The following is a 27,019-nucleotide window of genomic DNA, read 5'->3' on the forward strand; positions in this document are numbered from 1 at the left end:
TCCATGAAAACTATCTTGTGATAGTTTCCCTTTCTAATGACTAGTGACTTTCCCTTTCTAAAACATAACAGACATATCGACAAATTGCTATATCCCTTGAAGAGTAGCACAAGGAAGTTATTAAAGTCTTGTAATTTTAAAATTCCCTGGAACATTTTAGCTCCCTACAGATAAACAACTCTATCATCATTTGGGAAGGACTAAGGTTTATGTTGCCTTCACTATTTAAAACAACTTTCTTTGTTCCCTAAAACTTACTAAATAAATAAGACTTTAAAAGAGACTAATATCCCAAATTTTGTTTGCATTCTCCTTTAACTTACACTGTATACAACTCCAATAGCTGATGACATTTGTTATTCTAGAGCATTTCCTATGGAAGTATGCAATACGGAAGTGATTCCCAAGTGAGACTGATTCTAACGAGGCAGCTGCCATCCTAATAATGTATAGTTGATCATTTTTTTTCCTTCTAAAAAGAATATGCTAATTCTAACTTTGAACAGACTTATAAACTAACATTATGGTTTGACAACCACTGATGAACAACATTTACGTTCTTCAAAAGAACATGCTTAAAATACTGATTTTAGGTTTATATGACATATGATATTACTTTTTAAAAAACATGCAAATAAGAGCTCTACAATATTCACATTTTTGATCCATTAACCTTCATCCTCCATATATAGGCACTTGATTCAAACCAAGACAATGGCCATGAGTTACTATTTCTTTTTTTTTAATTAAAGCTATTTAGCTTTGTCTTTTATTTATTTATTTGCAGGAGGGAGGTAATTACATTTATTTATTTATTTTAATAAAGGTACTGGGGATTGAACCCAGGACCTCGTGCCACTGAGCTATACTCTAACCTCCGAGTTATTATTTCTTTAAATTCAAATGTTTCAAAGTTTTTCAGTATTAAATTTACAGCTGAAAATTTGGAAAGACATAGATTCAAGTCTGTGTCCTGACAACAAGGACATGAATGCTCAATTCATATTTATTATCACAAGTATACAGATGAGATTGCAAAGTTATCAATTTTTAAGAAAGGAATAAGAGATTAATAAACAGTCCTTCAAGATTACCACAAACTTATCTGCCACTCAGAAAAGAGACATTCAGTATTTTAGTCTCACAGTAAACCTGAAGGACAGCAAATAAATCAAACAATTCTAAATATAGATACTATGGCTCAATTAGCTAAAATAATGATATGAAGTCAGAATACCTTTATTTTTTAATTTATTTCTTAGAAAACAATAGAAAAGATCCACGACTTAGCAACCATGCTGGATAACTTATAAGCGATCTCTACTGTCTGAGGAAGCAGGGCCAAAAAGTAGAAATTACTAATGTGGTTGTAGTTTTCAAAACATTACCTCCAGAAGTGCAGTTCAAATCCCTCACATTTTTCTTTGCATTTTAAACAGGGGGCTCCAAATCCTTGCTCATGACCTAAGCCCATCTGTTAAAGAGAAAACAACATGGATCTATTATTACATTTTTTTAATCTAAAAAATTCAATAAATTACACCTTAAATTCCATTTACCACTCCTGTTGATATAACTTCCAAACAAATCTTTTATGAGTATCACATTTTTTCAGTCAATGATGACACCCAGGTATACTATATGGTGATTCCAAGTACATACACAACACACTTTATATTTTTTTTCCACAAATAGAAAAGCATCAGAACACAACTATATAGAAAACTACAAATATTGCAAGTCACAAAAAGTCATGAATTTATCTTTTTGGCCACAGTACCTTGTATACAATCGGCAAAGGGAGCAGTCAAAAGAGGCAGAGCTTGAAAAGCAAGCCTGGCCCCAAATGACATATTTTTGGGCAAACAAGGAATATGCCAACGATTCCAGGAAATATAATTTAAATATTATTTTATTTTTTGATAAATATAATAATAATAGCAACAACAAACATACTGAATGCCAGGAATAGAGATAATAAGCACTTAATGAAATCTTATAGAACCTCATAAAATGCTTATAAAGTAGGCAATATTATTCTCCATTTTAGAGATGACAAATGAAATTCAGAGAGGTTACAGAACTTGCTTAAAAGTAAAGTGTTAATAAGTGGCAGAGAAGAGATCTGACTCCAGGTCTGACTCCAAGGCCTGTGCTCTTATGCCCAGGGTTGGGGTGGAGAGGTTATACTACTGCCCTTATTATAGAAAACCATGCTTTTTCTTTACCATATTAAACAATAATCCTCGGGAACTGCTCAGACATGACTTAATAAGAATAGGAAGGGGTGCAGATGAGGGAAGGACACAAGAAGGCAATGTAAGCTCTTTTACCCAACTACTGATATTAGAGTAAAAAAGAATCAACTGGCTTTGTATCAGCATATCGCCAAATCACCGGTGACTCAGTTATTCTGTATTTTAATTATCACATCAGTGACTGCTGACAAATTCATTACTGCTTAGTGCCTGGAGTTAAAGTTCAAGCCAGTCAAAAGTTTTTTTTTTGTTTTGTTTTTGTTTTTCCTTTCAGTGGCTCCCTTTTGTAACTTTACCAAGTTGTGTTGGTCACTATACTATCAAAACCACATTGTAACTTGTTCCCTGAAAGATCAGCCTGACCATGCCCTAAAGTTTAAATTAAGCCCTTCCTTTTTTTTCTGAAGAAAATTACCACATACTCTAACCATAATTAAGGGCATATTCAAAACCAGTTGGTCCACCCAGCTCCTTAGGAGAACCGATAATATTTTTAAGTCAGACTGATTCAAGCATACTTTCAAAAGGTGATAAAAACCTGTCCAGCATTAATTAAACTTTGTCACCTTTGCCATGTCTCCATTATCAATGTTCAAAAGATTTAAATTCTCTAAATAGTATAACTTTAACACTAGATGGAATTTTTTATAAGAATCAAGTTATCTCTTAATCACTGATTATTATATTTCACAGCATGGAAACAAAGTGGGTTATGCAGAAGACAGGTAGTCTATTTAGTTTCTTTGTCTTTTGCAAGGAACATAATTAAAGAGTCTCCTCCATTATGATATCCATAGTAAAATGAACAGCAAATCTGAAAAGGTGAATTCTTTTTCAGGCCCTGTCTAGCTTTTCATTACAGGAGAATTAACAACCCTGAATCTGCCTGGTATATAGATTTGCATGATGTGTTCCATGTACCTACTGCTAAAATCTGATCCCAAATGAAAATTAAGATTACATTAAGATTTAATCACATAGCTTAGCTTAAGTCAGCTGCTTCTAAACACTCTTGCATATAATTCACAGTAAGAAATACATTTTATCACATGACAAAGAACATGTACACACATACATAAACTTGTGTGTGTGTAAGTCTGTGTAAAGTCCTGAAGCAAAGATTTACTACTGGCTTATGTAATTTGGAGAACTATGGTTTTGCCTCTATGTTAAATGGCCACCTAAACAAATTCTTGCCTGCCTTCAAATCTGAATTACCTGGTCTGAGCAACAGTGGCCTTAATAATATACCAGGAACATACTGGAACAATACCATTTCATTCTCTATTTCTGAATGAAACTTGGAAGCTTAGCTAATATAATTAGAACCTCAGTTACCACAGAGTTTACACTAAGGCCTCAGTGTAGCTCATTGCTGATTTATAAAGTCAGCCTTGGAAAGAGACAAGTTCTTTCCTACCTGCTTTTTATCTTCTTAAAATAGTTATCAGTTTATTTATTAGAATTATTAAAACTAGTGATGTTTCCAGGACATTAACTCTTTTAAAGTATACTACATATTCTTAGTGCTAGACAGGCCTAGGGATACCTCTGGTTTAAGAGATCAGAAAACTAAAATCCAGAGGAGAGATGATTTTGCTCCTGGTTGCACAGCTAGTCAACAGCAAGCTAACCTAAACTGAGTGTCTGACTTTGTGCTCCACTGTACTGCTGGGGCAGACTCTGCAGAGTGTCCAGCAGGAGCCCCTCAGTCTTCCAAATAGATTCCCTGGCTCATTTCTGCTTCAAGGAAAAGGAATACAAGCCTCAAGCCTCCTGCAACACCTCTCAATGGAGATGACTTTGAAAGCTTTATTAAGAGATGCCTTGAATCAGGCAGGGAGGTTGGGAAAGCTCTTTTGAACAAGTGATACTTGAACTGAGCTAGAAAGGATGAGCAGCATCTAACTCAGTACAGAGGAGGTGGCAGTACATTCAGGCAGAGAGGATAACATATTTGAAGCCTGTGGCAGAAGAGGGATGGTTAGAGCTGAGGACATCTTAGAGCACTTGAGAGGTGACAGAAGAGAAAACCCACTTGGTCTTCTACAAGGCTGGTCCTCTTCTTTCCTTTTCCTAAGGAAGAAATAAATCTCTGAAAGCATTTGGCACTATGTCTTAGGCCACCAGATTTAACAGAGAAGGTGTTCCCAGAGTAGATGAGACTGTAAGGAGGAAGCTCTATAGAAAAGCCATGCAAGCAATGAGTGGGGCGGAGGGGGTGGCGAGGCAAGAGCCCCTCTCAAATTCTGCTAGCCAAACCTCAGGGGGAGACTCAGGGAGACCAGGAGACCTGACTCTGAGAACAGCAGTAATTTGAGAAAATGGCTCTGCAGTACCCCCTGGAAAGCTCGGGAAGCACTGCTCCAATGTTCTTCCACCCCGTCAGCCTGCCTGGAAGATCAATTTAATCTCCATACAGGCCCTTTCCAGCAGTTTGGGTTTATGACTGCTGAAGAACATGTCCCTTCCCACCTTTCCAAACACACACACTTTCCTCTCCCCAAGTGCTCAAACATAAGGAGTGAGGGGACTCTGAAAACATCATAAAGAGACAAGTAAATGAGAGTGCAGTGAGGTCACGGCAATATGATACACTCTTTCCTGCTATAACCCAATAGAAGCAGTTCTAATTAAAAATAAACACATGAGAAAAAAAGAACCTAGTTTTCAAAACTACCGTTAGCAGCTAAAGTGATTAGAGAGTTTCAGACTGGCAATGAACCTATTTTCCTTAGGGGAATTTCATTAAGAGAAATGATTTTGTAGCTAGAAATGAAGCTATAAAAACTCAACCTCCCTGACACCTAGCATTGAAGAACTTTAACTTATGCCACTTACTGGATGGGAACTTATTCCATAATCTTACCTTCTTTTATCAACCTCTGTTAGATATACAAGCACAAAACCACTCAAACAACAGAGATCTGTGATTCACTCCAGCGTTTTCCCTGTTTTGTAGATATGCCTAGTTTCAGACCGAGTTATGATCCAGAATGCAATGTGCTCTCTAATCCTGTTCAGTTCAATTTATATGGTAAAATTGCACCCCAGCAGACATCTCTACTGGTGTGAGGCAACTTCCCACTCCAATTTAGGCATCTAAGTACTTGCTATCCTGTTTCACAAGTTAAATATATATCAAATGAAGTGAAAGTTCTACTCTGTAGTAAAATAAGTTTCAGAGCCAGAGCTGCCCCCAGCACAGTTTCTCAGGACCTATTTCCATACCCTTTTGGGCAGAGGTCACAGGAGCTGGGATTTCCCAACCCTTCCTGGTCTCAGTTCAAGGGTCTGGGACCCCATCTGTCTGAAGGGCTCAGCCAATTTCTCTTCCTCCTTATTCTGTGTTCAGGATTCCCTTAAGTCCAGGACCCAGAATTCTCCTTTTCCCTTCTCCCGCAGCACAGACTGCATCCTATGGTCAGGGTCCTTCTCCTTTCTTCAAGAGCCATGGCTGTTACTTCTTAGACATCCAGACCTTATAGGTTAGTTTCTGCCCAGGTTGCTGGACTGGAGAATTGTTGGTAGGGGTAAGAACAGGGAAGGTGTTATTTAATGATACCCAGGGTGTGTGGGAAGGGGTGATAGAGAGGAAGTGGAACCCAGAAAGTGTTAGCTCCTTAGCTAAAGCAGCCTGGCTGTTTAGAAAGTCAAGTTCATATCCCAGGACTAATATAAACACCAAGATATGTATTCTTATTTATAACATGTCATGAGAATTAGCTACATCAGGTACTAAGGAAATGATCAAGAATTATATGGCTAAACAGAGAATGGTAAAAATGTAGAATGAGCACTTGAAGAGAGTCAGGAAACTGTGATCTGGTCCCGAAGTGTCACTGCCAAGTCCAGTGATTTAAGAAGTCATTTTTCTTCTCTGGGCTTCTTCCAGATAATGAAGGCATTGAACTAGTTCAATTCTAAGACACCTTTTAATTCTAAAATTATGACTGAAAATCATGTTTCAGATTAACTTCATCTTAGCTGTTATCCAGCATGGTCATCTGCTCAACATTTAAGCACAGAAAATAACTTTTTGAGAAAACTAATATATTATTGGCTCTTACAGGTCACAATCATTTGGAATTCAGTTTGGAAGAGTAGTTTATAACGTACACACAGGAAACAAAATATTTAAGTTCTGAGGGGTAAGACACAGTTCTGTTGCACATAATTATTTCAACAGCAAATGTGATACAGTATTCCCTGCAGAGTCAACACTTGGTGCCTAAAAACACATGTTTTTCATAAGCACACAAGTCCCAAAGCTGTCTACTTCATATAATTTTAGTAACACATTCTGGCCAGCATCAATACAAAGATATGACAGATTAATTTTTCTTCTTCAGTGTCCAAGAAAACAGGCCCTTTGGATTGACTATATTCGGAAAAACTACAGTCACGCTTTAGGAATACCTATCAAGGTCCTTTGAAAAACTTAAAATGACTGTACAATATTTATCCTGAAATACTAGTCATAGACAAGTAAGACTTTTTAAGTATCTTTAACTATAGGATCCAGATACTAAACTTATAGCACTATGATCTGTGCCTTCAAACATCCTTCATCTCCTGCTTGCTTTAGGGTAAGCAATGGGAATGGGATCAATTTCTCCATATTCATAATTTCAGGCAACCAGATAGGTTGGCAACATTTCAGGTGACCCTTCTGATACAGGAAGGGTATTGCATGTCAGATAACTTAAAGAAAAAGGAAAGAAGAGTAGGAAACATCTGGTATTTCAAACACAGTCTAAGTTGATTTCAAGACAATTTGGGTCTGGAAGATATTATTCAGTATTCACGGTGAGATCATCTGATTCATGCTGTTTTCATGACCAAATTTCCCTCTGGAGCAAAAAATCATATGTGGTTACTAAATAAGCAAGTGTTACTAAGACTTCTTTAATCATCTTGGAATGAATCTGACCAAGGTAGATTATATGAAATACACATATATTCTCTCTGTACATGTGCACATCTATTCATCTAACGGTACATATATATGTATACACACATAACTTCACTTTACACTCTTAAAGAAGCATTTAGATCCTTTTCACACAAATGAATATTCTGGACAAAGGAACTGTATTTCTAAATAAAAAATTCCTCTCAGCACAAGGCTCTTTTAGAAACCTGGTAAAATCTGTGAAGTATTCCCTACCTCAAATTGATATATTTTGATTAATCTCTGACATAAGATTTTAAACTGTTTTAGATTTTTAGCCCATTGCTTGTTTTTCAGTATCTACTAAAATTTTTAGTAACCATCCCCACAAAAAAGGTTACGTTACACAGAAAACGAGTCTTAAATATAAAAACAGAGGTACCCTGCAACTTTTACACAGTTTGCCAAGTATTTTAGGTGAGAATACAAAGAAATAATTTATTGTGATTAAGAGCTACTATAATCATTCCTAGTAAAATTGCTGTATCTTTTTCCTGGTTCATAAGAACAAAAACTTTCCATCTCTCACTTAAGTCTGAAATACATGAGGAAGAATGAAGAAAAATTCATCACCACCCACCTAGTCACCCAAACCAGGACCAGGAGGCCCCTTTATCCTTGTCTATGCCATGTTTTTTATTCTAAGTCTTGTTGGTCTCTTCTCTAGAAACTACAGTTTGTTCCCTCATCCCTCCACTCTTCATGTTCAAACTTTTATCACCACACCCTCCAAACTGATCACTCCCTTTGTATGACATCATAGTCCTGCTTCCCAAATTTAATAAAACCCAAGGATGATCACAGCATCCCCCTCAATAGGTGCTTTTAATGAGTTCAATGAATTTCACAGCTCTTAGCCAGGCAGAGAAGGGCCTGGCACCCTTCGACCTGGCACCACCCTCGTTCCTACGACTCCCTTCCCCTCACCCCTCCCCTCCAGCCGTGCTCTCCTTCTAAAGGAGCTTTTCTCTTGCCTGGATCTCATTTCCTCTCTCCTCTGTCTGGTAAAATCCTACTCTCTATAGACCCAATTCAAGTATCAGTTACCCCATGATACATTTCCTGAACTATTCTCAGCAGAGTTCCTCTGAATTCTAGTTGGTCTTGCTCCAAATTCTATTATTTAGTCTTTTTCTATACTGTAACTGTTTATACATCAGTTTACCCACTACACTGAGTTTTTTCTTCATATTTGAAATCCTGATGCCTGCCGCAGAGCCTGCGATTTGTAGAAATGCCACAAGTTTTGTCTATTTAATACTTGTTTTAATTATCAAATGATCTATGACATAGCACCTTTACTCCAGGGAACTCCCACTGTTTTTCAACAACAACACCACCAACAAAAATTGATGGTAGGGATGGTGATGATGATAATAACAGCAGCAAGTATTTATGAGCAACTATATTGTCAGGCATGGTTATGAGATTTTTATATGGATCATCTCACCTTATCTTCATAACAATCCTATGAAAGCCATTGATTATTATCTGCATTTTCATCCAGATGAAGAAACTAAGGCAGAAAACTATTAAGTGGCCCAAGGTCAGGTGCACTGCAGAATGCCTGTTTCTTAACCACGAAACATAGGTCATGGAAAGATCCTGGTTTAGATAAATATTTAGTAAATTAATTTTTTAAAATAGAAAGAAACATAATTTTTAACTTGAGAACAAAGGATTATAGCCAAGAATAAACTAATCAATTAAGGGCCTTTAGTTGTCAAGACCACTTACCCAGAAGCAAGTGGGAAGAAAACTCACAGATTCTAGGATTCATTTCCACATCCCTTCAGCTTTTCAGTGCACGAGGTACAAAGCCAGGGCCCTATGTGAATCTATATCATAAAACCTACTGTAAGACAAATAGACTGACACCTTTTTGTTCACACATAGTAGTAAATCATCATTAACAAATCATTGTGTTGGAAAAGAAAAGGAAACAAGTGATCTTTCAGTCTATGCAGTTTATAATAAATTCTATTCTGGAGATACTCGATCAATCTTCCTGGAACTTTAATGAATTAAAACAGATAACTCCCACCCAATCTTCCCCTACATTTCTTAAGACAGTACCAGTATTAGGTAAGTGACAAAGGGACAATCACCAAGGCAATTTGTCTACTTTGGTCTGGGATGTAATCAAACTGCAGGCAGATTACCTAAAACATCTACACAACCTCAATAAATAAGGTAACATTTTTGACGAAGCTCGAAAGTAGATCCTGCTGCTTTTTTCCTAAGAAACAATAATGAATTTCAGTTTTGGTAGGATACCTTGAAGCAATTCTAATTACGCTTTTTTTTTTAATGAGCACTGGTGGCTGCTATGGTGGAAGTGGTAGCAAAAATACTTCAACCACCATTTGTTAAGACATTACTACTTGCCAGGCACAATACATATACCATCTCATTTAATGCCCATGGGCAAGTGTTATCACTCCTATTTCACAAATAAGGACACTGAGACTTGGAGAGATTGAGTTATTTATCTAACACTGACCAGCTATCTCGTAGGCAATCTGCCAAGTGCAGAGCTGAGATCTGAAACTTGGCATTTCTGACTCCAAATCCTGAGCTCTTAACTACAAAGTCACCATTTTTTTTTCTCCAACATGAGACTTTGAAGACAAGTAATATTTTAAATGTGCAATATTCCTCATCTGTAACTTCAGCAGGACTATAGATTTTGCTCTGAAAGACCGCACCTATCCATCACCAGTCAGTAGCTCCTCCTTCCTAGACAAGTCTGAGACTGATTATAAGAAACCTGAGTGTCTGCACACCAGCTGCATTAGCATTGAAGGCCCTGAGTAGTTATTTACACACACAAGACGGCCCTCAGAAGAATGGGGCATGGGTCAAGGTAAATATCAAGGGGCCTGATGCAAAACAGCTTTCTGTTATAGCAAGAGGAAAAATGTTAAAGAAACAATACAAATACAAATGAGCAAATTAAATCTCAAAGTCGAAAGATCTTTATTTGAAACATGTAGACTTATCACTAGTACTGAAAATTATTGACTATATTATATAGAAGATTCCATACATTTATGCAGTAGCCAGGGGAGATACAATAAGGCAAAAACTGCAATAATCCTTTTCAATTTTATTTCGAATCACTAAATTTCTAGACTTATAATGGAAAACCTCTGTATTAGTTGCAAATTACCCTAAAATTTAGGGACTGAAAATAACAAACATTTATCATCACATAGTTTCTGTGGGTCAGGCAGCTGAGAGCACCCTACCTAGGTGGGCTGGCTCAAGGCCTCCTACAGGTTGCAATCTAGGGTCAGCCAGGACTGCAGTTGTCTCTGGCTCCTTATGACATGGCAGCTGGTTTTTCCCAGTGCGAGTGATCCCAACAGAGAGCACCAAAGGCAGAAGCTGCAGTCTTTAATCTTGGAAGTGAGTACCACCACTTCTGCCATGTTACATTCCTTGGCAGCAAATGACCAGGTCCAGGCCACACTCAAGAGAAGGGGATCTTGTATATATTTCCCTGTGCTATACTGTGTAATCTCGTTTATCTATTCTACATATGCCTGTCAGTATCTACAGACAGACAGATAGAACTCCCAGTCTATCCCTTCCCACCCCCATCCCTTGACAACCACAAGTTTGTATTCTCTGTCGGAAGTGGGAATCAATGGAGACCATCTTAGAGGCTGTCCATCACAATCTCTATTCTATTTTGATTTTAAATGCTAAGACTGATTTGTGATGAGACAGACTTTACAAAGGGAGGCGATACAGGGTATGCTTATCTACCACCCTTGCCTTTATTTTTTTTCCATTTCAAACATTTAAATGTCTCCCACCCAAATGTGCATAGGAAAACAAAACTTTGCTCCTTCCTTATAAATGCTCTTATTCCCCTTAATTTGTTAACTATTCCTCAGTCAGGACCAGGGAACTGTCTTCTAGAAGACAGGTTGGAATATGATTTTTAGTCTCTAAGTTTTATCCTATAACCGTCTCAACAAATATACACACTTGTGTACACACATATACACATACATACTTGTGTTTTAGAACACAGTCACAAACCAGAGTTATAAAATATCAGGTTTGATTAGCAAGAAATTTCTAAAAGTATATTTAATAGAAGTTTTTCACAATTTGAATAATATGCCATAGTCCTCCTTAATGAACAAAGAATAAAAAGGGAAAAAGATTCATATAAACCTTATTCTATTACATAACTCCCGGTGGTGGAAAGTAAAGGAAAAAATATATAACATTTCCTTGTGATATCAAAGTGTAAATTACTTGATTCAAATTAGGTAGTATTTACAGTTAGCAGTTCATAACTACCTATTCAGTACTGCTTACTTACTCAAAACCTAATGTGTCCTCACAATATTATTAGGGATAAAATAATTTAGGGTTTTTTTTTAAAGATTGCCCTTATTTTAGGTAAGCAAATTATAAAAAGAAGTGTATTGTGTCTGTTCAGTTTGCTGGTTCCTTGTAAACATTTTCCCAACTGACTACTGTCAAATTATTTTTAAACTATTACATAAAGGCAGTCACTTGAGATGATCACCAATAGAATACCTCTTCTGTGAATTCTCCTCAAAAAGGGCCTCCTCCTAAATCTGGTATTTTGAGAAAGACAATGCAGGCTATAAAAATGCCACAGTTAACAGCTCGGACTGCTGAGGAAATGGCCTGTTAATTAGGACTGGCTGAGCTTTGGCTCAGTGCAAAGACTCCGTAATGCATGTGCTTTTTATATACAGCCCTCAAAGTCTCTCAATTATTAGCTATAAAAGGGATTTTTAAAACTATTCCAAAAGGCATCTGTAGGAGTCTCTTCAAAGAATTTAGATCATGACAAACAATTCTAATTTGGTCTTGTGTCACTACCGCCATAGCTGGCTCTATAGAGTGGATCCCACAGATAGTACTGTGTGCTGAGAAGCTTTTATTGACTGTATATCCCCAAATTTGAATATTGCCATCATTTTTTGCTATGCCTAAGGGCCACAGTAGTACTTCTGTAGGAGTAACCTGTTATGACAGATGGGTGAGGGCAGGGGGAGGGTGACTGTACAATTAAGTGATTTACTGCCACTAACTGCCTACCTAATCAGGGCATATGCAGGAAAAGAGGACAGGGGAGGTGCTTTCAGAGCCAGAATGAGGGAAAGCCTGTGGCAATGGTTGACAGAGCTGTTAAGAGGAGGCACCCAGGGAAGCAGGAGCATCCAAGAGAACCTGGAGAGAAAGCCCTGTGGAGAAAAGGCACAGAAAATTGAGGGGTAAAAGGTGCAGAAAGACAATCTTCTCATTTTCCACTTGTGCCCACAATTGGGATTCAGGTGCACTTAGAACAAAACCAAAGTCTTATAGCACAGATAGGGGTCTTGGAAACTGAGAAAGGAGGGGAGAGATGCAGGAATCCTACTGCCAGATGCTTTATGCTTATTTACTTACCATCTCTTCATATCTTCCGTTACTCTGGAAAAAAAATGAATTACGTTTCATGGTGTGCTCTGTAAACATAAGAGCTTTAACTAATTCTTGACTCATCCTTCGATTTTTGATCTATTTAAAAAGTGGTTTGGATTCACATGCTTTTTATTCTATATTTAAACTATAGCCCAAGGACTTCCTCACTACAAAAGGTACACAGACATTATTTTAGATTTGTCTAGTGTTCTTAGTGGCTTAAAATAACAACCATTTATCTTTAGTTTCTGATCATGATATTCTGCTCATGCTTCTGCAGTTTAGCACCTTGGGATGGGTTCAGCTGGATGGTTCCGGTCTGAGTTGGGCTCACTGTATCTGCAGTCACTTTTCAGGTCAGCTAGGGACAGCTGGTGTGGGAAAGCCTCAGCTGAGATGTTTCGTCTGTTCCATGTGGTCTTTCATCCTCCAGCAGGCTGGGCTAGGCTAGTTCACATGGCAGTGACAGGGTTCCACCAAAGTAGTTAGACACAAACAAGCCCTCTTGAGATCCAAGCATCAAGAGGAACACATACACATCCCTTCTACCACAGTTTACTGGCAGCCCAGATTCAAAGGGAAGCAAAACAGATTCCATTTCTTAATGGAAGGTGCTGCAAAGATTGTGGGCATTTTTGCAATTTACCAAAAAAACTCTGAAGAAGAGTCTGTTATAGAAAACATACCTGTTTCCTATACTGGACCAGAGTAACTGGTAATGTTAAATCAAGTGCCCCCTTCAGAGAAGCTAATCAATATAGCTTTGAATCATTCCCACAGTAGCATGACACATACTCAAATTAAGTACTAAAAACAAGTACTTATACATTTGTATTTTTATCATAAAAATTAAAATCACAGTAACCTGCAAACTATAAAAAGGAAAAATTAAATCCAATAATTTTATACATCCCAATTATTAAACTTCAAATATTCCTTTGTGTCCAACAAAGCATCAAGTATCAACAATTTTCTGAAAGTGTGCTGTCATAAAATTCTTGATGATATATTCAAGTGCCTGTTAAATGGTTTGAAGATCTATAAAGGATTTTCTTCCCTCTAAATTGGATTTCTTGCTAATGATTGTGATACATCTGTTTACTATATGTGCAGGCACCATATTTTGTGCTTTAAAATGTTCATCTCAATTATCCTTATACCCCTGTGAGATAGATAGTTGTAACTTATTTTCAGATAAAGATCCTGAGGTTTAAAGGGTTAAGTAATTTTGCCAAATTCACACAGCTGGTAAGTGCCACGGCTAAGAACTGAACCCAGAATTCTAAAGCTGATAATCAAACTTTCTGCAGTTTGGGTGCTTCAAACATTTACTTATTGATACTAAGGTCTAGCTAAACAAAACCAATCAGAGAACATTAATAATAACACTGATCAAGTACTTGCTATATGTCAGGCACTGTTCTAAGTGTTTACATGCATTACTTTATTTAATCTCACAATAACCCAATAAGGAGGTACCATCCATGTTTTACAGATAAGCTCCCTGAAGCCAAGGAGGCTAAGAAACTTGTCCAAATTTCTAGGGGAGTATCAAACTGGGATTCAAGCCCATGAAAGTTCTGTTCTGCTCACTTCTAAACTCCCTGTTTTCCAGGGGAGTGGGCAACAGTGGTCCACTGGATGATTCTATCCTCTGGCTTGATTTCAGCTGTTCCATGAGAAAAGTGCCAAAAAATAACATCTCTATTGTTTTTACCTGTGACATCTTAAAAGCAATATGGATATTAAGGCCACACAAATCTGTCTTGCCTCCCTCTACCATTAATTTCTGCCTATTTCTCTTGGGATAATATTCTGTTCTGCTATCACTGGCAGAGTCGAACACACAGCATCATTTGAATATTTGTAGACTCTATTTTCAATTTGTTGCAGTATTTAAAAGGTCAGATTTTGTAACTCCTCTTAAAAACCTATGGCAACTTGACATTTTCCTGAGAAATAAGTTGTATATTTCTTCACCAGGAGATCATTTGACCTGGCTGGGATGAATCTGGAAAGGTCTCAAAATTAACAAAAGAGTGACTGGATTTAAAAAGGACCCTCTAAAAATCAAGTAAGGGATACTACAAAGCTAATTTTCCTTCAGAGTTTTCCACAAGGGTCAGAGACTACCCTGCTTTGAAATATCAGTTGTCTGTGAAACTATGCAGAATACCTTCTCAGAAAAGACTCTTGACACGTGAGAGATCTTCAGAAAAGTACACTTAAACCCCCAAATTAAAAAAAATACATATATACTATAGAATACACAGTAGACCGAAGTAATGATCCCAATTCTTCGTTTTCCAGTTGAAGTATTAAACATCCACACCCTTGCCTCATAGTCATTAGACTGGACTTTTCCTCCTCTTGACTTTGAGCTTGGACATGTGACTGCTGTGGCACAAGGAGAGGCTTAAAATGTGCTCCTGCAGTGGTTCATGTACTCTACTGCTCCAGACTTTTGCTTAAGGTGTCCAGTGAACTAAGGAAGATGAAAGATATGTGGCGCCAAAGTGCTTCCAACCCACAGCTTGGAGCCAAGCCCAGAATACCAAGGGCTTACTGACTGTTTGCAAGCCATGTTTCTTGGTTCATGCTATGTATTCTTCCTGGAATGCCTTCTTTGCCTACTGAAACTTTATCTATTCTGTAGGAGGTTAGTTTGAATGTTGTTTCCTCCATGTTGTTGTTCCCAGTCCACTCAATTAAAGTTAATTACTTCTGCCTCTGAGACTTCATAATACAGTAGTAACCCCTTATCCATAGTTTCACTTACTGCAGTTTCAGTTACCCATGGTCAACCAAAAATATCAAACAGAAAATTCCAGAAATAAACAACTCATAAGTTTGTTCTGAGTAGCATGATGAAATCTGGAGCCTTTACTGTGTCCTGCCCTGGACATGAATTACCCCTTTGTCCAGATTATCTACCTAGTTAGTTAGTCACTTAGTAGCCAACTTGATTATCAGATTGACTGTTGAGATATTGCAGGGCTTGTTCTCAAGTAACCCTTATTTTACTTAATAATGGTTCCAAAGCACGAGAGTAGTCACACGGGCAATTCAGATATGCCAAAGAGAAGGTGTAAAGTATTTCCTTTAAGTGAAAATGCGGAAGTTCTCCATTTAACATGGGAAAAAAAAATCGTATGCTGACATTGCTAAGATCTAGGAATCCTCTATCCATGAAATTGTGAAGGAAAAGGAATCCATGTTAGCGTTGCTGTCACACTTCAAACTGCAGAAGTTATGGCCACACAGTGCATGCTAATTGCTTAGTTAAGATGGAAAAGACATTAAACTTGTGCATGGGAGATAAGAACAGAAAACGTGTTCCAACTGATGGCAATATGTGGTGCCAGAAAGCACGGGGCCCATATGAAGACTTCAGCAAGGGATCCCCTAAAATGAGTTACACCATTCAGGAACAGGTTTGGACTGAAAAATACAATAACTACTGGAGAGGCTGCATCTTCCAGTTAAGAAGCCACTGCCGCATTTCCGGCAAAGTTGAAAAAATTGATTAAGGAGAGAGGCCACATCCACAAAACTTCTAGCACAGTATATTGTTACAATTGTTGTTACAATTGTTCTGTTTCATTATTAGTTACTTACTTCCTATGCCTAGTTTATAAACTAAACGTTACCAAAGGTATGTATGTAGAGGAAAAAACCGTAGACATAAGTGTTTGGCACTATCTGGGGTTTCAGGCATCCACTGGGGGTCCTGGAACATACCCCCACCAACAATGTGGGGAATACTAGAGTTGCCTGTATTCCTATTATTGAAGTGCTACTCAAAGTGTGGCAGTCTGCAGACATTTGGTTACCAGTCTGTGATGAGACATAACAGAAACTGAGAGAAAGCAATTAGGAATTGATAGGCAATTGGACAGTAATTTTGTCTGATGCACTTAGGTTTTTAAAAATGGGCCTTGTATTTGTCTTTTTTTCCTTTTAGTAATTCATTTTTACTGTGTTTTTAAAAATATCAGCCCAAGACAGATTCAGAGTTTTGAAAAAATGGTTCCTCACCATAGATATTTTGAGCAACACCGTATTATCGCACTTATTTCATTCTATCCAGCACTGTAGTTAATTTAGGTATCTGTTCTTGCCCACTAGCTAGCTTGCCTGCCTGCCAGCCTTTCTTCCTTTATCCGCTAATGCTGATATCAGTGTTTAGGGGGGAAAGCTCAATAGGTCATATTGATAGAAATGGAGTTTAGATTCTGTAATCTCACATTTAAACTGACTTTTTAATATTCTCTATGAAAAACAGAGTGACTTTGTTTCGTTTAACCCTCAGTTATTTTTATTATATAGCCAATACCCCATAAAGAAAATAGATTCTTTACCTTTACTTTATGACTCATTCTATCAAGACTTCCATGATGTCACACTCTTAGAAATAAAAATCCACCTAACATTTGCATGATCATTTTGCAATGAAATATGATATCACTTTATCTTCAAATAAAGCAAGGGCAAGCTCATGGTGGCTACAGGCTTATTAATGGACTCAGCACCAAGGTAGAAATGCTAGGCTTTCAGCCTCGTTTTTGCTGGGCTCATTGTTCTGATAAGAAGCTATGCAGCAGACATCCTGAAACCCCTTTTTACAATTTGCATGGTGGTCAGAATGTCCGTGTAATAAGCACAGGCTGAATCACTCATGATTTCAGGATGATACACCATTTCAGAGATACTGTATTTATTTAGTAGTAGCCTGGCTGTCACTTGGTAGATAAGCTCTCAGCTGTCCTCACTGCCTGGCTTCTTCTATATTTCCCCACTTAAGCTGTGCTCAAATCCAAGGAGTCCTGCATTCTTGGTAGATCACCTACCAAGGATCAGAGAACTTGGTAATGCTAAACTAAGCTCTTCTCCTTTGTTGAATATGACCAAAATAAAAGTAGTGATACCTAGAATCAACTAGTTCTTATAGCTATATACTCACTGTGACAGAAACATGAAAATATGTCCACAGCATTGTTCCCAAATTATATCTAGTTTCTTTTTTGTCTTCTGTCACTTTCTGTTCTTTCTTAATGTTTTTGTCACTGGCAAAGAATAGTGATTATAGTGGTTGATTGAGAAGAAAGAAAGAGAAAAGTAATTGAAAAGTCATTTTAGGGTCACAGCATAAACTTGTATTAGAAAATTATAGTCATGTATATGTTCATCTAATTTCCCATTATTTAAGTAGGGAGTTAGGTAGATCAGGTACTTCGAAAAAAACGTAAAACTAATTAAACATAACTGGAATTCTTTTAAAGGAGAATCAAAGACTGGAGCTGGAGAGCTGAAAAGCATAACTCTAATTTAATTCTCTAATAGTGTTTAAGGCAAGTTTCAATACATGATTTTACCCAAAGACCAGGGGTGCATTTATCAATTACCAAATTATTTTTCCATAAAATCCTGAATATCTATGAGGTTGTAAAACCTGTTTTCAATTTGGTTCATCTTTTCTTTATTTTCCCCTCCTTGAAAAAGTTGATTTCATAATTCATAATTTTTATGATGGTCCCTGAACATCACTTTGTAAAAAGCAAAATAATTTCCTGTATGTACTAAGTATCAATGATCTAATAAACAGATTTTTGAAAGCCATACATTCAGTTACCACGACAGCAGTTACCAAACAAAAATTAGTAATGACTAAAAACAGTAAACGCAATACAGGAATGACTCTTATAAGGCATTTATCATCAGGAAAAACACTTTGTCTATGGATTTTATAGGTGTAAGATTATAACCATTATAGCCTTATCCATTCACGAGCTTTTTCACATTCTAATACATAAAAGTTTGCATTTATTTTCCACTTGCCATTACTTAAGATAAATAATAAGCCCTAATTACAAAGTTTGCAAAACCAGGAACCAATGCCAAGAATCACCACTAAAACAGCCTCTTCTGTATTAGAAATCTAGTGTACCCCTCCCCTTTAAAGAGTTCACTAATGGATATAATCAAGCTTCCTCAGTTATCAGTCATGCTTACTTTTATCATTTATTTTGTCATTTACTTTCATTTACTTTTTTTTTTTGCTCTGTCATTCCTCTCAACAGTATAAGTTCTGTAATACAAGGCACCTTGTCTTTTTGTTCATATTATACACCCAGAGTCTAGAATAGTGCTTTCCACATAAACTACTCACATAGTTTTTAAATGAATCATCTCATTTTAGGAGAGAGAATTTTTAAAGACAATAAAAGCTCCATTATTTTTCATTTTCCTGTAATTAAATACCAGGGAAAGTGATGCATCATGCCTAGGCTTATTTGACTCATGTCAATAGAGCAGTTTACATGCCTTTGAAGCTTTATACTACAGATTTAAATGAATTAAACTTAATGTGTTCAAACATCCCACAATATTAAAAAGGTAAATGTAAAAAGAAGCTGAAAAATATCTAAGATCTATGGAAAAAAGTTGCAATTATAAGTTTCCTCATGGAATTCACAGAAGTGTATAACATTTATACACTATGCCATTTCATTAAAATCACACATATTTATATATTCTTGGCTTGTGTGATTTTTAAGCATTGTGGAACATTATTATACTTGATAAACTATTGATAATATTTTCCACAGTCAAAAAGAGTAACAGGATTTGAAGAAATCTTAGAAATCACTTGGTTCCTCTATTGATTTTATATATATATATAAATATATATATATAAAGTATAGTTGGTTTATAATGCATTAATTTCTGGTGTTCAGTATAATGATTTAGTTATGTGTGTGTGTGTGTTCCCTTTCATATTCTTTTTCATTATAGGCTATTACAAGGTATTGAATATAGTTCCCTGTGCTATACAGCAGGACCTTGTTGTTTTATCTATTTTATATATAGGAGTTAGTATCTGTAAATCCCAAAACTGAGATCCAAAGTGGCCCAAGATCACAAAAACTAGAGGGGACCCAGATCTACTCTCAATCCAGAGTGATTTTAATGACATCACACTGATAAATAGAAGTGAGAAAGCTTACAGGACATCTTTCTGTATACTACAGTTCTTTATCTATACTGGGTACTTACTAATTTTTCTAATTTCTGAACACATTGTGGTGATTTGGTTTGTTAAAAAACTTATATTCAAATTAGCACAGGGCCAAACTATATTCCTACTTCTGGTTCTCAGAAAAAGAACATAGGAAGTCATACTCCTACCGATTCATCATCCTCTTCCTACTATATAGGTCCCTCAGAGTAACCCTGATAGTCCATGATGTTAATTCCATGCTTACAATGCTGATGCCATCCTGGAGCTCGGTGAGAGCCTCATGAAATACCTCCTCATTTGGGTGTTTCCTATTGCTTCTCAATAGATCTTCTTGTATGAGGAATGGTGAATTTCATACAACAAAATAGTTCTTCCAGCACTGAGTTTACTTTTTGTTGTTGTTGTTGTTTTAACTCTCTATTCTTAGCCATTCCAGTGGCACTTCGAGAACTTTGCTGCTAGAAGAAAGAGAGATTTAGCCTACCATGCTATGTGTAAGGCCTTCTGTCAAAGCCTTTCTCCAAGGTTCAGCAGGTAGCAAAAACTCTCCTACAGCCCAACCGTAAGTGCCTCTATACAGTTACAGATGTCACAGGTTGAAATCCCAAAGCAGAAAGCCAAAAGTAGGGTCATTATTGTTCAGGACCATATTAATTGCTAGGAGGCAGCATTATCATTGCTCCCAACAAAAGTCGGGAAGTTGGAAGAATCCTAGAAGATATGGCCCAGAATATTATTGGAACTTATGGAATCTCTTTGCCTGTAAAAGTCTCCCATAAGTTCCTTTTCATGATACTTTTACTTGTTAAGACTTTGCCTGTGCAAAGGTCAAAGGCAACTTACACCAAAAGGCATATATAAAATGGATAAAGTATAAATAAATTATATAAAACCAGCAAGGTTGGGGGAAAAAACACTTCCTCCAACATAATTCCTTCTAAACAAACAAAAATGTTGAAATGTACCCTAGATTATTTCTCTTTTTATATTAGGATAATTCATTCAACATATATGTAGTGATCAAGACAAGGATATCAGAGGACTGAGAGGCTAGGCAGCGTGATAGAAGAAGCATGCATTCTGAAGACTATGGTTCAAGATCACAGATTAATCTGAAACTGGCAGAACCTATCTAAGCCTTAGTTTATCCTTAAAATAAGGGTAAGGTATACTTCATAAATTGCTTTGAACAGCAAACAAAATAACTATGCAAGTCTAAATAGGATATGAATTTATCTCTCAAAAAGCTTGCAATCTAGGTAAGAAGAAAACTATTATCTAGAGTAAGAAAGTGATGGAGTGTCCTAAGAGTTATGATAACATGCTTTGGGACTTCAGAAGAAAGAGATTTTGCATCTAAATAGGAACAAGAAGAAAGATTTCCTGGAGGGTGATGTGAAGAGTGTGTCTCTAAGGATGAGTAATATTTAGTATTGCAGATGAGCAATCGAAGTCAAGGAGTGAGGTGATGGTACACAGCTAATTGCCAGTAGGGACACAAATCCCTAATTCTACTTCATAGGATAGCATAAGGGAGCAAAATCAAAAGAAAACTTGACAGTTCTATTCAAACCAATATTCTGAGCAAGTTAGAGAAAGTAACTTTTCATATCCAATTAATGTAATGACTCACCCATGGGTTCAAAGAGATAAAAGCCCCACTGAGGACCACTTTACTTTATTCTGTACTTCTTCTCAGAACGTAACTGTCTCTGATGTAAAGCCCTGGAAGTACCATGCTCCCCCATTACCCCAAGCCTTGCCAATGATTCTCACAGCAAGAATGGCTTCAAGCAGAGAATTCAACTGTAGATTTGAGCATCTAGGTCACTATTTAGTTGCCTTTTCCACTTCAGTCAGGGCCACCCAAGAGAAAACGCTCATTCTAATTTCTAATGGAAATAATCTTTGTGGCTCAGTACTCTTTCTTTTTTTTTTTAAATTTTCATGAATAATTTTTAATGTTGATTACATGTTGAAATGATAGCAGTTTAGATATATTAGGCCAAATTAAGTGTATTATTTTTTCCTGTTTTCAGTTTTATTATGTAGAATTATTACAGTTCAACTTCACATACACATTATACTGCATGTAAATACATATATACAGTATACTGCATTTTTAGTTTTCATATATGTACTAATTATTGTTTCTAAAAACAGATTAGATCTTTAGCTTTTTAAACTTAGTCATCAAAGGAATAAAGCCAACTACAAAATAAGAATCAACAGAATGTGGTAATCCAATCACAAAGGACAGTCAAATGTGCTTACACATATTCAAGAAATCAAAATAATAATTAGTTCATTTGTGTCCTTATTATTATTGTTATTATTTTTTAGATTCTTCATATAAATGATGTTATATGGCATTTTTCTTTCTCTTTCCGGCCCACTTAGAATGACAATCTTCTGGTCCACCCATATTGTTGCAAATGGCATTATGTTACTCTTTTTTATGGCTGAGTAGTGTTCCATTGTACATATGTAGCACATCTTCTTTATCCAATCATCTGTTGATGGACATTTGTGTTGTTTCTATGTCTTGGCTATCGTAAATAGTGCTGCTATGAACATTGGGTGCATGTGTCTTTTTGAATTTTATTTTTCTTTGGATATATGCCCAGGAGTGGGATTGCTGGATCACATGGTAAGTCTATTTTCAGTTTTTTTAAAGAACCTCCATACTGTCCTCCATTATGGCTGCACCAATCTACACTCCCACCAGCAGTGTGGGAGGGTTCCCTTTTCTCTACACCCTCTCCAGCATCTATCATTTGTAGACTTTTCAATGATGGCCATTCTGGCTGGTGTGAAGTGATATCTCATTGTAGTTTTGATCTGCATTTCTCTGACAATTACTGATGCTGAGCATTTTTCACGTGCCTATTGGCCATCTGTATGTCTTCACTGGAGAATTGCTTGTTTAGGTCTTCTGCCCATTTTTGGACTGGGTTGCTTGTTTCATTTTCAAATATTTTCTCCCATTCTGAGGGTTGTCTTTTCGTTTCGTTGATGGTATCCTTAGCTGTGCAGTTCAGTACTCTTTCAATTGCAATCACTTGGTTTCACTTTGTTTTTCTGGCAAATGACAGAAGCTTTCAGAACATTTTTGGATGTTGAGAAAGGGGATTTTTAGTGACATGTAATCTTTAAAATATATCTCATCTTTTTAAAACAAAATTAAAGAAACAAAAGAGTCCTAAGGAAAAAAAATATGCAAGACATTAGGAGGGATCGAAAGATGGAGGTTGGAAAAGAGGCTAACAATGAACAAGGTGTAAAATTAAAAGCCCTGCAGCAATTCCAGGAAGCATAAGGGAGTTACTGGAGTTCTCTTTCTCTCTGGTATGTTTTTAAAAGAGAAAAAAAAAGTGATTCTCAAGGGAGAGTAACACAGAAAGGAAAGAGGAAAACAGCTGGCTGTGGGCCATGATTTACCATTCACCACAAAATGAGACTCTGTTTCTGCTTCTCAAAGGCCATTGTTTTTTCCAAGCAGACATAGGCTCTACTTAACACAATGTCAATTATAATGAAGAGACATAAGACATAAGGAAGAGATCTAGACAAATAACTCAGAAGACAGGGCAAAGACATAAAAGTCAAATTCTACTCTTAAAATATTACTAAAACAAAAACTCTGTATAACCGAAATAGCTCCCACATCCTAGCAACAGCTCACTTACTTCAAACAAAATATAGAAAAATCTAATTATAAAAATGCCTTCTCTTTGTGATGATGTGTTTAACTGATAATTAATCCAAATTTGTGCAAATGATATGGACAACCAAGTTCTCCTTTTATAAACCAAGAATCCTATAAAAGTATCATCCACCTAAGTGGTTGTGAAGTAAACACAACCCTCTTTAATTCTTTTTATATGAAATGTTAACAGGAAAGGAAAGTAACATGTATCATCTGCCTGGGGAAAAATTCTTATGAAAACAACAGTACAGGGTTATAGAAGGAAAAATGTAACATATCTTAAAACAGAAGTAATGGTTGTTTCTTTGTTCCAACTTCCAACCAGGCTTTTTTAAAGGTACATTCAAAGTATCACTTTTCTTATATACCCTGGTCAAAAAGACCAGAGACCTGAAAACTATCTAGGTACCAAAATAGGGTAACAAGGCTCTGCTCATAGATCAGAGATGACTTTGCAATGTTTTCTTCTTCTGGTGTGTTAGAAAACAATTTCTAAAGGGAATGCAAGTTTCTTTTTGAGATTATGAAGTGTTTTCCTGGGACTTCTAAATTCTTTGTACTGGGAAACTTTTTGTTGAATCCACAGAACATTAAATCTGTCAAGGGTCCTACAAAGGCACAGAGAGAGTATGCTTGGCAGTCAAATTAGACATCTTTGGGATCTTTCAGTACTTTCCAATTTATTAGCTGAGGACCCTGTCCTGAGAATAACCAGTGATGACAAGGTAGTGAAACAAGGATTTGTTACTGTCATAGCACTGTCTGTAAAAGTTTTAAATTTATGGAATCCTTTTTCTTGGAGGTGGGGGAAGGAGAGGAGGATTAGAGAGAAGGATAAGATCCCTGGCTGAAAAGATAACCTTTTAAAGTAAAGAGGAGATGGAGGAGAAAAGTTACACCATATATCAAGACCATTATTTATCATAATTCACATTTTGAAACTAAGGAAATTGTCTATAAATAACGTCTGGATTTTTCCCTTGCCAGTACATATAATTCTTAACCTTGGACTTTCTCCTTCAGAATTACTTCTTTGTCTCAAATAATCTCAAAATCACTTTTAGATATTGACTCTTTTTTTTTTTGTCCTTTTAAGTAGATGTTATTTTTCAGAGCAGTTTTAGGTTCACACAAACAAAAATTCAGCAGAAGGTACAACATTCCCACATACCTCCCTACTCCCTACAAAGTATCAATATCCCATACTAGAGTAGTACATTTGTTACAACGGATAAACCTCTATTGCCACATCATCATCCCCCAATGTCCATAGTTTATTTTAGGGTCCACTCTTGGTGGTGTTCATTCTATGGGTTTTGACAAATGTATGATATGTATCCACCACTACAGTAGCATACAGAATAGTTTCACTGCCCTAAAAAAATCCTCTGTGCTTCACCTATTCATTTCTCCCTCTCCTCTAAAGGTTGTTGACATTTAAAAAGTAATTTTTGACTCAGTATTTATAAACATAGACGAGACTCCCCAAATTTTACACAAGTACTAAATTAACCAGCTCTTACCCACTTGAAAAACAAAATAAGCAATGTTCATTAACAGAAGGCTAATTAACCAGCCAACAAAATGCACTCCTAGTGGTAAGCAAGATTAGCAAAAAAATGTTAGTGACATCTAAAGCAAAGAAAGAATAAGAAATCAAACGAGAAAAGAATAGAATGCAATCATACTACTCTCAGAATTTACATTGTTTTCTCACCTTTGAGTGCCAGTTCTAGCCATAAGGAACGACCTTTTTTTCCCCACTGCAAATTTTTATTTTTCGACAGCCTCCTAACCTAATATTTCCCATTTGCATACATTTTCAAAAATTCAGTTCTGGGTATGAAATATAATTAATGCTCAGGTCAGAAACTTTGTTTTCAGAAGATGAAATAATAGTAATGTTGGCAATAGCATAGTGGGTAAGAGAAGAAAAGTAGGTCCTCTCTATTTTTCCCCTTTTTCTCTCTGCAAAACTTCCTTCCTTATTTGATAAGGAGCAGCTAGCTTAAATTTACCGCAAAGTAAATATGAGCAATTCCTTGGAATGAGGCCTTTCACAAAGAACTTACACTGGAATGTGACATCAGCATTCCTTTTGAGTCATAGTCTGGTTCCCCACCCCTTTTCCAAGGAAACGGGAGGCTCCTATAACCAGAGAGAGGCTCAGGTAGGTCTGAGGGTTCTGACGTCCAGAGGACAGCCAGGCAGGAAAGTCTCCTGGAGCTAAACCACTGGTGACAATCATCCTTTGGGGCTAGCTTTCAAAGAGAGAGAACGTTTTCTCTGGAAGATAATCCTCTAAGAGGGACGCAAGTAATGAATGACTGAAAAAAAAAAAAAGGAGAAGAATAAAGAAAAAAACTCATCACCTCTGACGGTATCACCAGCCGCCGGTGCGAAGAAGTTCATTAAATTAATGCTCCCGCTATAATGGACAGACAAGCTAGGAGGGGAGAAGACATTGAGCTGTCAAAGTCACATCAGTGACCCCAAACCACAAAGACTTAATAAAGTTGAACTTCCTGAGACAGGAAGAAGTAGTGTCACGGTCTCGCCTGAACTCGCCCTAACCTCATCCTTTTCTTTTAGGGAGGCACAGGCGAAACATCTTAAGTTTCAAACACCTCCAACCGTTGAACTTGGTTAGACTGGGAGAAATGTCCCGCGCCCGCCCTTCCTGGCGCACGCGACTCTCCGACGCTCCTGGGTTTTAGGAGTTGGCAGGGCCCCCAGGCAACCCCTCTACTGGGAGGGTCGGGTACCCGGGCGCGGGACTCCTAGGAGACCCAGAGCCAGCTCGCGACCTGCGGCCCGTGCGCCGCACCCATCACCAGCAGCCAGGGGGCGGCGCCCCGCGCAGGTGAAGCGGCCACTGCCCGCCGCCAGCGCCGCCCTACCTTCTTCACTTTGGCCTCCAGGTCCATGTCGTGTATCAGAGGGGTTCGTCCTCCCGTCCGGGATCTCACGCCCAAGCTCGCCAGGCCTCCGGCACCGGTGCGGCTACTAGGGGGATCTACGGGAACTCCAGCGCCGCCGCCGCAGCCACTCGCTCGCCGCCGTCAAACTTCCGCCGCCTAGTCCGCTGCAGCCGGCCTGCGGCGGGGACCAGGAACAAAGAGTTCCAGGCAACCAATGGCAGCCGGGCCCCTCAGGGCATCCGCCAATCACCGAGCGCCGCACGCACCTTCGCGGCCCGAGCGCGGCGCAGGCAAGGTGAGGGGCGGGGCCGCGTCCGGGGCGGCGCCCTGCGGGGCGCAAAGCGGTAACCTTGACCTGGTGTCTGTGGAAGCACTGGGTGTCTGCAGACCTGCTCCTAAGGAATTGGCGACCAGCCTGCCTCAAGCTGCAGATGAGGAAGAGCCCTCCTAACCTAATATTTTTCATTTGCATACATTTTCAAAAGTCCAATTCCGGGCATTAAAACCAAATTAATACTCAGGTCAGAAACTTTGTTTTTAGAAGATGAAATAATAGCAATGTTGGCAATAGCATAGTGGGCAGGAGGAGAAAAGTAGGTCCTCTCTATTTTTTCCCCTCTTTTCTCTCTACAAAACTTTCTTATTTGATAACCTTTGCGTGTCCTTTGGCCCTTTGTCCCTGCTATGTGAAATGGT

The 27,019-nt window shown here is 37.6% G+C and overlaps 1 protein-coding gene across 3 annotated transcripts in view; it reads right to left on the bottom strand.

The window, feature by feature from the left end:
- The window catches only part of TES (testin LIM domain protein), a 44,636-nt gene extending 18,126 nt beyond the window's left edge, over nucleotides 1–26,510 (bottom strand). The window contains exons 1-2 of one of the 3 annotated variants that reach the window (XM_006206165.4): nucleotides 26,303–26,510; nucleotides 1,389–1,474 (exon numbers count right to left, since the gene is read on the bottom strand). In XM_006206165.4, coding sequence (XP_006206227.1) covers nucleotides 1,389–1,474; nucleotides 26,303–26,329 — 113 coding nt within the window. In that variant the 5' untranslated portion in view covers nucleotides 26,330–26,510. Of the gene's footprint in view, nucleotides 1–1,388; nucleotides 1,475–7,792; nucleotides 7,812–25,774; nucleotides 25,815–26,302 lie in introns of those variants that run through there. The other 2 variants (XM_072964626.1, XM_072964627.1) reach the window with 2 other exon arrangements.
- Nucleotides 26,511–27,019: the final 509 nt, after the last annotated feature.

The sequence above is a fragment of the Vicugna pacos genome, chromosome 7, assembly GCF_048564905.1.
Source record: "Vicugna pacos chromosome 7, VicPac4, whole genome shotgun sequence".
Taxonomy (NCBI): domain Eukaryota; kingdom Metazoa; phylum Chordata; class Mammalia; order Artiodactyla; family Camelidae; genus Vicugna; species Vicugna pacos.